The following is a 15292-nucleotide window of genomic DNA, read 5'->3' on the forward strand; positions in this document are numbered from 1 at the left end:
TTCGGATTCAAAAACTATGAGGACAGGGAGCTGGACAAAAGCAAAGCCTTGAAATATCCCTAACCAAATCGATATTTAATTGAATCGAATCAGGGATTAAATTGAATCCGGACTTTGTGAATCGGAATTGAATTGATTCAGGAAATCAGTGGAGATACCCAGCCCTAATTATTATTATTATTATATTGATATTTGGTACCAGTGTATTGATAACATCACAGCAGAGAGTATCACGATGTATTAGTATTTCGATATATTGTCCGAACCAATAGTGTTGTCTGCAGGGAAATAGATGCCGTTTGAACAGAAGTAGGTTTGTCTCAATGTTTCTGGGGACATGTTGAATAACAGATTAATTTGGGGCAGCACGGTGGCGTTGAGTTGACTTGGACAAGCACAGCCTAGTGCAATATCCCGTGAAACCTGTCATTCATGCGCTAAAACATATTTCTCTTCATCTCCTCTTCATGTTGCAGAGAATGTGAAATGTCTGGTAAGTAGGAGGGCCCAGCACTACAATGGTGTTGTGATTACAGAGTACAGGAAACAAAATGAGATAGAAGATGAGAGAGTTTGAAGAGTGGCTCTTCCTTGGAAACAGAAGCTTTTAAGAGATACATCAGTCGAACCAAGCGCCTGGAAGAAAGCCCAGACACATTTGTTACTCTGTGACTTTAGCTGTGGCTGGGGTGGGGGGGGGGGGGGGGATGGGGGGAGAAAATGGAATAGTGAAGTTCGAGGAGCAGCTGCTAGCTGTAATGTTAAAGAGAGAGGCTAAGGTTGTTAGGCTTTGACCTTCACTGCCTGTGGTTTGTGTGTCGTAAAACACACACACACATACACACCACACACATACACACCACACACCACACACCACAGGAAGGTTGGTTGGGTGGCCAGTCAGTGGCCAGTGTGCAGAAATTCACCACCTGCTACAGAAGGTAGGTCACATTCTTGAAAAGGAAGGAGGAGAAAAGCAGACTTAATATTAAAGAGAGACTTTGTAAGAAATTACTCATGAATGAAAAGTTTAAGTAATAAGTAATAACAAATACCAGTGTTCGGTTCAGTAAAGTCAGGGGTTGATACAACCTTAATTGGTCTGGTATGACCATGGTGGCTAATGTTAGCTCATGCTATTAAGCATAATATTGATCTCAAATTGACATTACTGAGTCAGTTTACTAGCGTTGTGCTACTATAACGTTTACCAGTGTACTTTTACTGGCTGCCGTTTTCTTTTTCTTTTTACTCCTGGCGAGGGATTTGTACCTTTTTTTTTAATGTTTTACTAAACTTTTAATTGGAAACCAAATGTGATACATGCATACATTTACATGGAATTATGTTTAAACTGTGCAAAAAGTATTGGGTAAAAATATCAGGTTATTTACACATTTAGGGCAGACGCTTTTATCCAAAGCAACTTACAATAAGTACATTTGTTGGAAGAATATGCAACAGTATATCGCTATCAGTACGGTAAGGATTTCACAAGAACAAGTTTCCAGCACGCCCAATTCCTAAGTTAACCCGTAGCTAGTATATAACAGAGATAAGTGCTAAGATACAAAGTGCAAAATACTGAAGTAAGTGCCAGTACATACAAAACTGCCCGTACATAAAGGTCATCATGGTGAAAACTGTTAAAAAAAATGAGGCCTATTTAGGTATTTGTTTAGAACAAGCACACAACTCTTCCTTGTACTTGCCCCTCCTTAATAAAACAACAAGTGACAGATGGATGTATGAATACTGTGTTTTCCATGCCCTGTCACAATATCGTGTTACTCAGGAAATTCTACTATTGGGGCAAAACTCTAATCAACCGGTAGCTATTTGTGACATTAACTAGAATGTTACATCGCCTTCAGTGCAAAATAAAAATAGTAAAGTGGCATGATATATAGAGCATGAAATTCTTTAGCCTAATCTTTTGAATCTAAGACTTGCTTGCGTGTGTTTTTGCTGGTTGTACTGCACCAAGTAGCTGTAAAATGAAGAAAATATTGGAATATACTGAAAATAATTACTTAATTATTCTGTATCTACAGAAACTATTATTAGCTAGCGTATCATGCTACCTAACTCAATCTCCATTTCAAACACACACTCACACAGGCATACACATAGAGTGTCCTATCAGAGCAGAGGAGAAGCTAATTAGCCAGTCATTAGCCAGGTTTCATCTTACCGAGGCTATTATCGTGATAGTCACTGTGAACGTTGAGATTGTAATGGACACTGAGGGGAGTCTGTTGTCCCTCTCTCTCTGTCTCTCTGTCTTATCTTCCTCTCTCTCTGCTTCTCCTCTTCTTATCTCCACCACCTCTCTTCTTCTCTGGTCCATGAGGTGAACAGAAGTAGGAGGGGTTGGACGGAGCAGCTGCTGAAAATTGAACTGTAGGCTGAGACGCTAATGAGAGCTTTATGAAGGTTTTGAAAATATAATCAATTCAGAGTTTTCAAAAAACTCAAAGAGGGAGATAGAGAAAGTTTGAAGCAGAAAAAATCTAAGAAGAAGTCCAACTCCTCAAGGAGAGAAGTCTGGTCAAGTTTTCTCATTTTTCATGCCCTTTATTCATTCTAAAGACCCAGAGGAGACATTTAAGGGCAATCTTAAGAGAGAATTTTGCAAAGCAAGTTACCACAGAGAGCAAATGGATTTTCTCTCCACGTCTGTATTATATAATAATGTCTGCTTGGGTTTACATAGATATGTTTTCACTGCAGCAAGGCTATTTATAGGAGGATGTCACGTAGTTCCTTATTTTGAATGCCAGTTTATGAAAGTTAACTGCATTTAAAGTAAATTATTCGAGTTTTTTTAAGTTTTTCCGCAAAATCCGGTCCGCGTTTTCCAGCACACCTAGCGCACACCTCGCAACCTGTCCAGCATCCACTAAACAACAACAAGACGGACTTGTCTGTGCATGTCCCACTAAGAATTTAAAGTTATCGATAAAAATGTCAGCTGTGTGGGATTACTGGCTTTTTTAAGCCTTGGTTTACACTCTTGAGCAGAGCACTGATGCCAATTCAGTTTATGTGTGGTTAATTGACTATTTATTTTCTACTCAGGTTTTCTGTGTGTTTTTTTTTGTTTATACAGTTTACAATATTTGCACTGATGGCTTTTTAAGCCTTGGTTTACACTCTTGTTCTTCAAGAGCAGAGCACTGATGCCAATTCAGTTTGTGTGGTTAATTGACTATTTATTATTTTGTCTATTTTGTGTTTATTTAACCCTGTTAAGAATAAACAGGTCAGCTTCTCATTACCAACCATTGTGGATCATTCAAACTAACCTAATTAAGTTGGCTAGTTGTTCTTAAGAGTAAAACCCCTTTTCAACATGAGTCTGACAACAAAATAAGTAAATATCTTTAATCTTTAATACATGCTTGGATCGGCCGGTATCGGTATCCGTCGATACTAAAAGCTACAATATCGGTATCGGATCAGAAGTGCAAAAAGCTGGATCGGGACATCCCTAGCTGTGACTAAACTGTTACTGTCCATCTTTTAACCTCATGTCAATGTCTGATCCCCCCACATCCGACTGTGACATACACACACACACAAACAAACAAACACACACACACACACACACACACACACACACACACACACACACACACACACTTGAGGGAGACTTTAATGAATACATTTTAAATGTTGAGTGTTTTCAGTAGCCAACAAGGTATGACGAGCTGCCAAGTAGTAGTTAAGTAACCAAGCTAATCTGGGGATATTTGTTGTTTAAATGGAACCTTTCCAACAGCAAAATAAGTAGCTATTGTTTAGTAGTTTAGCCCCATAATATCTGCCATCTGTTGTTACAAGTTATTTTCATGATGCTGGTGATTTTCATAATTGAAAGATTTCCTGGTTGTCTGAATTTGCTCCTCTTGACTAAAAAATGCCCAAACTTCAAAAGTGAGCCCAGAGAACTGAGGAAGGATGCATTGGTTTTATGCCTTGTTTTTTACAGAGCCTATCAGGGCAAGCTCTTGGGACACAGCACACATTTCCCTGACATCTCACATTTTAAATCAGATTTGTACATATATCCTTTAGGATTTCGGTTAAAAACCAGTGAAGCAGTCTATAGAGATGTAAATAGGGAATTGACATAGAGGCAAAAACTTTATCATCCTCAATTTGATAAGTGGACTGAGTGTGGTAAAAGGGATTTCCCAGTGGTTTCAGGCTGTGTTGGGTGAAAAATATTGCTTGAAATAGCTTCAGGGCAAAACAAGCAATAATTGATATATTCTGGGCCTTGAATGTGCATAATTATGTTCTCTCCCTCTCTCTCTCCTTCTCTCTCTCTCCTTCTCTCTCTCTCTCTCTCTCTCTCTCTGTCTCTCTCTCTCTCGCTCTCTCTCTCTCTCTCTCTCTCTCTCTGTGCACTTCATCTTATCACTGTTTTATTTATTTATTTTATTATAGTGATCCAAAATGTTTATTAGTAAAACTCACTATTTTGCGGTTTTCAATGCGCCTCCTAGAACGTGATGGAAGTTTTGAATCCTGCACACAGATGGTCTTTTAAGCTGCACAACAATGCTCTGCCCAGCCCTACCAGTGCAAACCAGTGCATAGGACACTCGAGGACAAACTTGTCTTGCTATATCTGCTGCATTGTGTTCCCCCTCATGCATTATATCATTATCAAGTTAAATACGTAGTAGAGAGTTGGATTTCACTGCATATTCTTAGGACAGACAGGACTGAATGTATACTTTGGTTTTCTTCTAATTTTGCTGAAAGTTAATCTTATTTACAGTTTGATTTGTGTCAGTTTTGTATCTTTTGATATATCTGAGATAAAAAATGTGCACACATCCTGATTTTCCGTGATTATCATATATACACAAAGCAGTGTGGCTGAGGTAAATCTAGCTTGTTATCAGTGAATCCAGGTATTTGTTCAGCTAAATTTCAGAATGATAATGAAATGTCCACATCCAGATAGTCCTTTGCCGCTGCAATTATCATACAGACTTTGAATGAGATCATTCACCCTGATGTAAAAATGTAGACATTCAGTAAGCGGGGCACAAGCTTGTACTTCTCAAATGTATATAACGACAATTTGATGCTATATCCTCAACTGTGAAAAGTCTGAGGTTCACATATGTGAGAGAGAAATGTAAGCCAAAACAATTAATTGCAAGTAGGTGGGATTCTTTGTTTTTGTTTTCGCAGTAAAAAGTTTTTGATCCTACGCACCTGTCAGTAAGACTTTCTGGCGTGCAATTTGTGATAATTGTTTTGTTTGCTTCCTCAGCCAGCAAATCTCCTGTATGAAATTCATTACTGCCCATCTTTTGAAGGTTGAATTTTTATGAATAGGATTAAATGGCATCTTGATGAAGGGAAATCCTGCCTCGTTTTAATTAAATGTGTTATAATGTCTTGTAAACCTCAACAAGGAGAGAGGATGAATGAGGAGGAAGAGGAAGAATCGGCAAAACAATTTAAAGTGTTGGAACACAGGGGTTCTCAAACTTTTTAAAGCATTTTCCATTTTTTACCGAGCTCCATTCACTGTCTAGCAGCCACACGTTGACAGGTTTACCACAGCAGTATGACCCAGTATGCTGTGATTTAATTGCAATAAATGGATAAAAAGAATGCCTAAAAATTTACTGCATAATGGTGCAGGTGCCATTTTACTGTATGATGGCTGAATAAATATTGAGACATATTTTTTTAAGAGCCAAGCAGACAATTATGGTGACCTTGCATTCCCTCCCTGCATTCTCTCTGTTAAGAAGACTGCCATAACGCATTAAATCCATAAATGTTATCAGTGTCTGAAAGAGGCAAAGCAGGGAAGTAAATGAAAATCTAATAGGACGGGTTTGGCTCATTCCACAGTTAATGGTGTTAAACTCTGAGAGAAAAGGGGGCTTTGGCCCAAGAGTTGTGGGGCCTTTAACGGGGCCATAGACCTGTGGCACCCTGCCAACAGCCACTAATAGAGCCATAAAGCAATTACCAGGAAATACTGGGAGAGGGATGGATATATGGGACGGAGCGAAGGAAGGAAAGGTTTTACAGTACGCTGAGTGGGAGGAGGGTAGGAGAGAAAAAAAGGAATGTGAAATTCATCAGGACAACAAGAAAAGTGGTATGGGAAATAGGATTTGTGCTATTTGATATGACCATTAGCTGATAATCAGTTTGCAGAGAGAGAGAGAGGGAGAGAGGGAGAGGGAGACTTTTGTATTCACAAAATCAGATATATTGCAGATCAGATAGTACTGACTGCCTGACTAAATCTCTCTCTCTCTCTCTCTCTCTCTCTCTCTCTCTCTGTGTGTGTGTGTGTGTGTGTGTGTGCATACTTAATGTGTTTAGGATGTTTTGTGTATGTCGGACAAAGTCACAGGAGATGGGAAAATGGGAAAACAAGTTGCGTTAGTTTCTTCACTTGCTTCCAGGCAAATATCTTTATAGAGTCGGACTGTGTGTGTCAGTGTGTTTTCACATTTGTGTGCACCTATTCAAACCAGTCAGAGGATTTTGAATATGCAAAGTGATAACCTACCAATTACAAATGTTTTTGTCTTATCAGTTTTCGATTGCCGCAGCTGCATGTATTGTTCTGCAATCACGATACAGCATTCTTCCAAATACATTAGATATGAAAACTATAGAGTATTAAGAAAAAGGGATGGTCCCTTGTGAGAATATTTGTGTTGTTTTGTTTATAGAAGTAAAGTGGAAAAACATTCTGTGATGAAATGCATCAGGATTTTAAAATGACTCCGGCTTCTTTAATCATTCCAGTGTAGGCACAGGGATTTCATTATATATAACCATGATTATACCTCATCACATATACAGGTATATTCAGCTTCACAAGAAATGCTCCAGTACTGCTGAGAAGTTGATGTGTCAAACACAATATAGATTATTATAAGAAAACCCTGAACAGGAGTTGAATTAAATAATAATGTCAACACATCTGCAGGTTCTTTAACGTGCAACAAAATAAGGTTCACAATTCTAAAATGGGAGCAGATGGCTTGATAAGCTGAGCATTTTATAATGTATATGAATTTATGCTCTGTGAGTGAGTGTGGGCGACATACGAGCTCGATTTTGTTTGTGTGAGCATAAGAACATGTGAGTGGGTGGCTGTTTGTGTGTGTGCTCAGTGTTTAAATATCTGCAGGGTGCAAGTGAACAAGTGGAAAACATGAAACGGAAAACACTGACTGCTTCTTCGGAGTGAGTCCACCTCCGTTTACATGCAAGGTAACTAACTGCAGGCTGCATTCCCACTGTGCTTTTTCCAATTCAGGCGCAACGATGAGGTGACCCACATTAAGATCCAGAACTCGGGTGACTACTACGACCTATACGGAGGCGAGAAGTTTGCCACGCTGGCCGAGTTGGTGCAGTATTACACTGAACAACAGGATCTCCTGCGTGAGAGGAACGGCCATGTCATCGAGCTCAAGTACCCGCTTAACTGCAAGGACCCTACCTCTGAGAGGTGCCGACCAGCCAAACCAACACTCACATAAACTCTAATTTGGTTTCAGTGAAGTGCTATGTGTATAAATGCATGCAGACAAATATACATAACAACTTATCCAAAGTCAGCTCGATACGTTGCTCTTTTATCTCATTAAAACGTCATGGTAGTAGGGCTGGGCAATATGGCCAAAATATTCTACATAAGCTGTTTCCAAGTGGAAATCTTGAATGCCTCGCATTCTGGTTAATATGTATGCATCAATGTATGGTGGAAATGCTTTATTGAAGGGAAACACCTAACCCTCCGTCACACACCAAAGGTTTCTCCCACATGTTTTTTGAACAAAATGTGTAAAAATGAGTCAGCAGTAGTGTTGTTTTTCGGCGTGGTGTGGAAGGAGCACTCACGCCTCTGTCTGCACTCAGTGTTTCCTCTTGTCATCCCTCTGTGAGTCCAGGTGTAGATGAATGCCCTCTCCCCATAGAAGAAGTTTTGAGGCTGATGTGTGCACACATTACGCACCACCTCTCCGGGCAGTGCCCGACTGCCCAATTCTATCCCCCCGAAAAAGATGGACATGTTTTTATCTAACGAAATATTCTGCTTCAATCCATATTTATTGGCATTTAGCCTCTCAAAAATGAAATCATAGCAGAAACCACTATCTTATCCAATTTGCTGAATCTGCCATTTAAATAGTAATGCACCAGATGCAAGCCCACCTGCCTTTTAAAGGTAATGGGAGATTACACTCATTGGTTTAAGTCATATTACGCCCAAAACACACCTATGATGAATTAAAAAGATCAAATACTATCCATTTGCCGCTTGCGCCATAACTTGTGCCCAGAATGTGCGCTGTTCAACCAGCAAAAGTGGAGTTGGGCATGCCTTAAATGCATTTGTGCCATGCACTTCGCACCATGTACTATAGATCTTTAAATAGGTCACTTGATCCCTCCATCCAACTCTAAAAATTAGTTCAGCTTTAAACAATTTCGTTTTTTTTTTTTTTTACATAGTTGGTTTACTATGTACAACACACATGTGTTAATGCATACTCGTTGTAGGGAGAATGCATTATTCTGTACACATACAATTCCACACATGAAACTCGGATGCATGCCATGTCCACATGCATCAATAGTGGCATATATCCAACTGCATCTTCAAACAAGGGATGGAAGGTGTTGCTTTTTTGTTTATGCACACCAAGTATGGAACATCCTTCCAGAGAGTAGACAGAGGTTGGACGAAACTATGCACACATCACACCTACGCGTCTTCATTGAAGTGGGAAAGTAAGGCAGCTGGTGTATAAATGCCAGGAATCCATGCACACAGGATGCATTTTGTGAGTGACATGATCATATTTATATCATATATATATATATATATATATATATATATATATATATATATATATATCAAATTGTCACATTTCAGCTTATATACACTTTATTTTTCTACACTTCTGCACACTGCGATGTGTGTATCTCGGTTTCTATTTATCTCTGTGTATAACTTGTGATCTATGGTTATGGTTTGTATCTTTTTCCATTCAGACACATACGTCTCTTGTCAGGGCCTCCTACACATTCATGCTCACCACACAGGAAAGAACAGAAAATGCACACATGAAGATTTTTCATCTGACTGGAACATCAGCAACTGTGAGGCTGCAGCAATGTAAAAGACACGTTTGTTCTTGAGTAGCAGCCTCCGCTCACAATACACATGTAGATAGACATTATGTTCAACCCCAACTCAACACTGACATTTCCCCTAAAGGCAGGAAGCATATTGCTCGTCCTCCCCCTTAGTTGGTCAAGTTTCCATCCCAACTCTGGTTACTGCCTTGAAACAGCATGCAGCTTGAGGCCGGGCTTCTCCATCTCAACAGGAGTTGGAAAAACAGACGGTGAATGCAGTCAGTCTGAAATAATCATCGCTGATGTTCACTGTGTTTTAGAAAAGGTCTTACCTGCTCCATGGTTGTTGTTTTTTTGTTGTATTCTTCGGTCATTACCCTGTATGTTCAAAGCGTCACTCAAAGTGGCTGTAATTGATATTTTTACAATAATAATGTGAAACAACGTGAATATGTAAAAGCCGTTGCACGTACCTATAGATAAGTACCCGAATCTGCAGCTCCCCTCTGATTTCCAGAGCTTTGTAGTGATTTACAGCTCTTTGCTAAGCTGTTGGCCCGCAACTTTACTGTTTTGGTTCACACCTCTCGTAACCTTTACACCACAGCAGGCAGATGTTCTCAGCAAACAAGCTTCTGAACTCAATGTACACTTCATGCACAGCACCAAATGTAAGGCTAGAAGCTAGCTGGTGAACATAATGAAGTATTTGGCTAAAGAGCCAGATATTTCCCTCAGGAGGTGACAGAGACCGAACATAGAGCTAAAAATAGAGTGAATATTGGACTTAGTTTTTTCAGGTTGTCAGAAACATGACTCCATAACTGCTGGGTGTGTAAATAAGGTGTGCATGTTCAGTCATTTAGGCTGATTGTCATTGGATTTATGTGTGGCTATATTACAGTCTGTTCTCTTACTCCTATCCAGATGGTACCATGGGCACCTCTCTGGGCGAGATGCAGAGAAACTGCTCACAGACAAAGGAAAAGCCGGTAGCTTCCTGGTACGGGAGAGCCAGAGTAAACCTGGCGACTTCGTCCTCTCAGTTCTCACCAATGAGGAAAAACACGAGAACCTGGACCGCAAGACCAAGGTCACCCACGTCATGATACGCTACCAGGTGAGGAAACTCTCCCTCACAGACTACTTCAGCATACAGTTAGTGCTCTGAGGCATTTATAATATTTGTTAATGGACGGATGATGAAGGGATGTCATTTATTAATACCAAACTGGGATTTTTTTTTAATTTTCAGCCAGTCATCCAAAACAACAGTAAATGTACAGTAAATTTACATATAACACGCAATATATATATAATCCACGATATAAATATATTAGAATATAGTATAAATTTACCAGACTACATCAACTACAGTATACAATATAAAAATAAGACAATATAAAATATACACAGGATACATTAGGCAGAGTGCAAATTTGCTGCTGTTAAATAAAAGTGTTGTGATAATAAAAACAATGTGCAAATTCGCCATGTATAGGTTAAAAGGAAGTTGAAACAAGAATTATACAGCTAAAGGCTCTGGACAGGAAAGATTTCCTGTCGCGGTCCTTATGACCGCAGAGCTGAATCAGTCTGCGAGAGAAAGAGGTCAGCTGTCTGTCTAGTAGGCGGTAGAGAAGATGCTCAGGATTATATATAATGGATTACGGTTTGTTCAGTGTCCTCTCCACCACAACTTCAAAGGTGTCTGGTTTGCATCCAATTATGGAGCCAGCAGATGAGAACTCAGATGAGCAGTTCAATGTCTGGGCCACAGAAATGTTCCTTCACATTAACATGGCTCGCACCTTTTTACTTACCGCTCCGCATGCCGTCCCTGTCTGCACGCACGGTCATGAAGTCTGAAGTCAGACGTGTCTTCGTGAAAAACAAATTGCACGCAGTCACAGTATTCCCTGCCCACGGATCATCAAGCTGGTCCATCTTGTTGTCATTAATCATCATTAATCATTAATTGTTTGCTGTTTGCCTCCAGCAGGACGGTAAATATGACGTGGGCGGAGGTGAGAGGTTCGACACCTTGGCTGACCTGGTGGATCACTACAAGAAGAACCCCATGGTGGAGAAGAGTGGGATCGTAGTGCACCTCAAACAGGTATGGAAGAGAACAAAAGCAGTGAGTCTGGTGCATCTTTAACATACAGTACCGAGACGGCAATATGGTGGTTAATTCAAACCACATGAAAAATGTTTCACAATTGAGCTTTTTGAATTCAGAACAACTTGTTTTGCTCTGTTGACTAATTACATTTCTGTGTGACAACAACAGCCCTTTAACGCCACAAGGATAAATGCAGCAAACATTGAGAACCGGGTACGAGAGCTCAACAAAGTAGCAGATAACTCAGAGAAACCCAAACAAGGATTCTGGGAAGAATTTGAGGTATGTAGCCTCAAATGTCAGTGCCAGAATCATTCCTTTCAATCATGGTTTTTAGAAATCCGTCGGTGTTGTTGGTTATAACCTGCTCTGCATTCAACAGACATTTTGTTCAGCGACGTTCGAGTTAAGAGCTGGATGACATGAGTCATTTGTACCAGAAATAATTGGGGAAACTGAGTAAATTACTATGTTGAATGCCATCTTCCCAGGGATGCCAAATTATGTGCATTTTGAGGATGAACTTTTCAATTGCTCTTCTACAGCTCACCCCTTAACATTGCAGTTTTTAATTCCTCCTTTGATGGCTTTCTTGTTTTACCGAGTATACGGAACAGTTTCTACAGTATTTTAATAATTTGTCATGCAAATGCAATATAAATATGTGGGTGTACTTTTAGTCACTGTGAAGCTATTTGTGTAGGCTTGTCTGTGTTTGTATATATTTATATTCATTTATTTTTTACAGCGCATTTGTCTACAAGATCATATTTATTGATCAGTGTCTGGTTTCCTGCCTCTAGGCTGCTATCTTTTTTTTTATGATAATCATTTTTCAAATTAATTTACTTTTCTCATCTCTTGTGTTGAAGAGTGTGTGGGTGATATCAACATACACACTACCATAGTATCTGCTCTGTGTAACTGGCTTTATCTTTAGGTCATATGACTGTAGATAAATGCTGAACTTGCTTGACATATCCTAACCTTTAATAGCACATATGCATCTAAAATGAATTCATGTCTAAAAGTAAGAGCTGTTGAGAATCCACGCTGGAATGCTTCATCTTAAGTCTACAACCTGAACACTGACACATGGAGTGTTTCTGCTCTGCACTCCAGGGTGACCCCTACTGTATTCAGGGCCCATTGCACTGTTCAGACACAGCATTACATGAGCCCAGTGCAGTAGTCTGGTAATCAAGCACGTTAAAATTCAGTCTTTCTCCAAACCAAAATGGATTTGTGAGTATCTTCTTCTTATTTGTTTGTGCGTTGCTGTGTGTCTTGGGGAATAACAGCCACCGGTTGGTCTGGAGCAGAGAGAATTGCGGTTGCATTATTGTGAATCTTCTTCTGTTTGGACCTCTGTCTTTAAAAAGTTGCTTTTTTTTCTTTTCTCGTCATCTATAAGGTACTTCAGCAGCAGGAGTGCAAACTGCTGTATCCCCGGAAAGAAGGCCAGAAGGCAGAAAACAAGAGTAAAAACAGATACAAGAATATCCTCCCCTGTGAGTCACGCAGCAACCTGCCATTTCCTGTCTCTCCAACTTCCTGTGGAAAGAATGACACAAACACCTCGGCAGAGTTCTAAGATTTTGCTTCGCTAGCTCACAGCCGATCAATTGCTTTAGTTTTGAAAAAAAACAACAAGTGTATTGTCCAAAAGCAGTAGAATGTTTGTTGTGCATTAATGGTAGTTTGGCTTTGTGTTTTCAGTCGACACAACTCGGGTTGAACTCAGGGAAACAGATCCAGATGTTCCTGGTGCAGACTACATCAATGCCAACTACATCAGAGTGAGTCTGCCCTGCAGAATACAAGACCATGTATCAACAACTGTAGATTACAGAACGTTAATGTTCAGCAAACATGCAGGATAGTTAATCTACACATGAAAGAATTGGATGTTTTGATACCAAAGTTATAAATCATAAAGTAAGCAAACGACACGTTTTTTAGGCAATGATTTAAGGCCTTTTTATTACTTTATTTTAAATGATTATTACTGTATTATTTATTAATTCAACGTTTAATTGTCCATGGTCTACAGAGTGTGCATGAAGAGGGGCGGCACATGGATGAGGGCAAGGTCTTCATTGCCACCCAAGGGTGCCTACTGAATACGGTTGTGGACTTTTGGAAGATGGTGTATCAGGAGAATACACATGTTATCGTCATGACCACAAAGGAGATAGAGCGAGGACGGGTAAGTGGTTGGCACTTAACATATTATTATGATGATCTATAAACATTATGTTGATAAAGAAGAAATGTTTACACATCTTATATTTCCAAAGCTAGAAGCTAGCTTCTTTTTCTTTCCCCAGCATTTATTTTTTCATGTGCTTTCTGTAGCATGTACTTCTAAATGGAGTCTCTGCTCTCAGGATTGCACTCCTGTCGCCTGATTGCTGTTGATTGCTTGTAATGAGGGAGATCAACTGTATAAGCTTTAGGGTGTCTTGTGATGAGAAACCTAAGGTTTTGTAATTGCTAAGCATCCCACTTTTAAAGCATGAACTGTTAAAATTCAATACACTAGTAAAGTTTAACTAATCTAGATGGTGTCAGCATGTTGACGAAGTGATTTACAGCAGCAGAAGCTAACAGGACATGTAAGAACAAGACGTGGATAGTTGAAGTGTTTCATGATTAGCTAAATGGTTTTTCAGGCACTTTCCAAGAAACACAAAGGTCTCAATAGATTCAATTTAACGAGACTGTATCAAGTCCTGGCATTCCCCTCCTCAAATCTGCATTTCTCTTACTGCTTGTCAAACATTTTGTTCCTGCATATTCATTTAAAGGACAGTAGTTGATGGCATTGGTGGATATGTGCAGTAGGGCTGATTGTGTAGGTGTGGGGGTGGGGAGGGAGACGGCTGACAAGGATAGTATGACAGTTAAGCTGATTGGAAAGCGGCTTGAGATGAGCTGGGGTTGTTGTTTTTTTCCAATTGTCTAATACCCACCACCCCCTCTCCCCTCTCTCTCTCTCTCCGTTTCCCCTCTGATTTAGAACAAATGTGTCCGTTACTGGCCCGACTTCAATGGCACCAAGGAGTTTGGGAAGGTGCTGGTAAGGAACGTGGACGAGCGGCCAGCACAAGACTACATCCTGAGGAAGCTGGAGGTTACCCGTCTGGACCAGGTAGAGAAAGCTGTGTACTCAATCTGAGTTGACCCACTAACCTGGGGTCAGATTATCTAACCCTTTAAATACACAATCCTACAACACATGCTTGTGTGTACAGCAGCATCGACTGCACGGATCTCAAGAATACAAGAAGCAGATAGAGGATTAAGTAGATAACAGAAATGCACACAGTCCTTCTAAGGATTTTTTGCCCTGAAACCCATATTCAATTTTTTTTAAAAATCAATAAAAAATGTTTTTCTTTTTTTCCCAAAGGGGACAGAATAATGGAATAATAATGTTCCTGCACATTCAGGCACACACAATGTAAAGATTTAGTCTCACTGAAATGGTAAATGTTTATACTATAAACAGGAACGCTTCCTGGTTGCAGTATTCCTTCACTTTATTCCAGTTTCCTGAGCATGAGTCCACTGTAAGAAATTAGTCACAGAATCCACAATTCTCATTTTGCATAAAAGAATAATCCAGCATTAATGACTAATCATTAGTAGTGTTGTAGTTGCAATGTCACAGTGACACAGCCTCTATGTGACTAGCACAGAGTACCCCCCCCCCCCCCCCCCCCCCCCCCACACACAGCAAGTCCTAGCCAAACAAGACAGGATTTTGTACTGACTGTGACTTTGGAAACCCCACTTGAATTGACTAAATTGAACTGCTGAAGCAACATATTAGCTTTGGCTGAACTTTGGAATCCATGCTTGGATTGAGTATTGTAGAGGTTGTCCCCGATTTCTTTCAGCAAGCCTTTTAATGAACCCTGCAGAGCCAGTATGGAGAGGAAGGAGGAGGACGATATGTCAGAATACATGTTACTTGGCCAAAGTCAGCATGATCAAATTTAAAAATAA

The 15292-nt window shown here is 39.9% G+C and overlaps 1 protein-coding gene across 1 annotated transcript in view; it reads left to right on the forward strand.

Annotated features, from left to right (window-relative positions):
- ptpn11b (protein tyrosine phosphatase non-receptor type 11b) overlaps positions 1–15292 on the forward strand; it is a 306181-nt gene that overhangs the window by 282722 nt on the left and 8167 nt on the right. Inside the window, exons 4-11 of the mRNA XM_084014802.1 lie at positions 7322–7516; positions 10081–10273; positions 11153–11272; positions 11447–11560; positions 12693–12789; positions 12998–13077; positions 13332–13487; positions 14301–14432. Coding sequence (XP_083870928.1) covers positions 7322–7516; positions 10081–10273; positions 11153–11272; positions 11447–11560; positions 12693–12789; positions 12998–13077; positions 13332–13487; positions 14301–14432 — 1087 coding nt within the window. The remainder of the gene's footprint in view (positions 1–7321; positions 7517–10080; positions 10274–11152; positions 11273–11446; positions 11561–12692; positions 12790–12997; positions 13078–13331; positions 13488–14300; positions 14433–15292) is intronic.

The sequence above is a fragment of the Eutrigla gurnardus genome, assembly GCF_963514095.1.
Source record: "Eutrigla gurnardus genome assembly, chromosome: 8".
Lineage (NCBI taxonomy): Eukaryota > Metazoa > Chordata > Actinopteri > Perciformes > Triglidae > Eutrigla > Eutrigla gurnardus.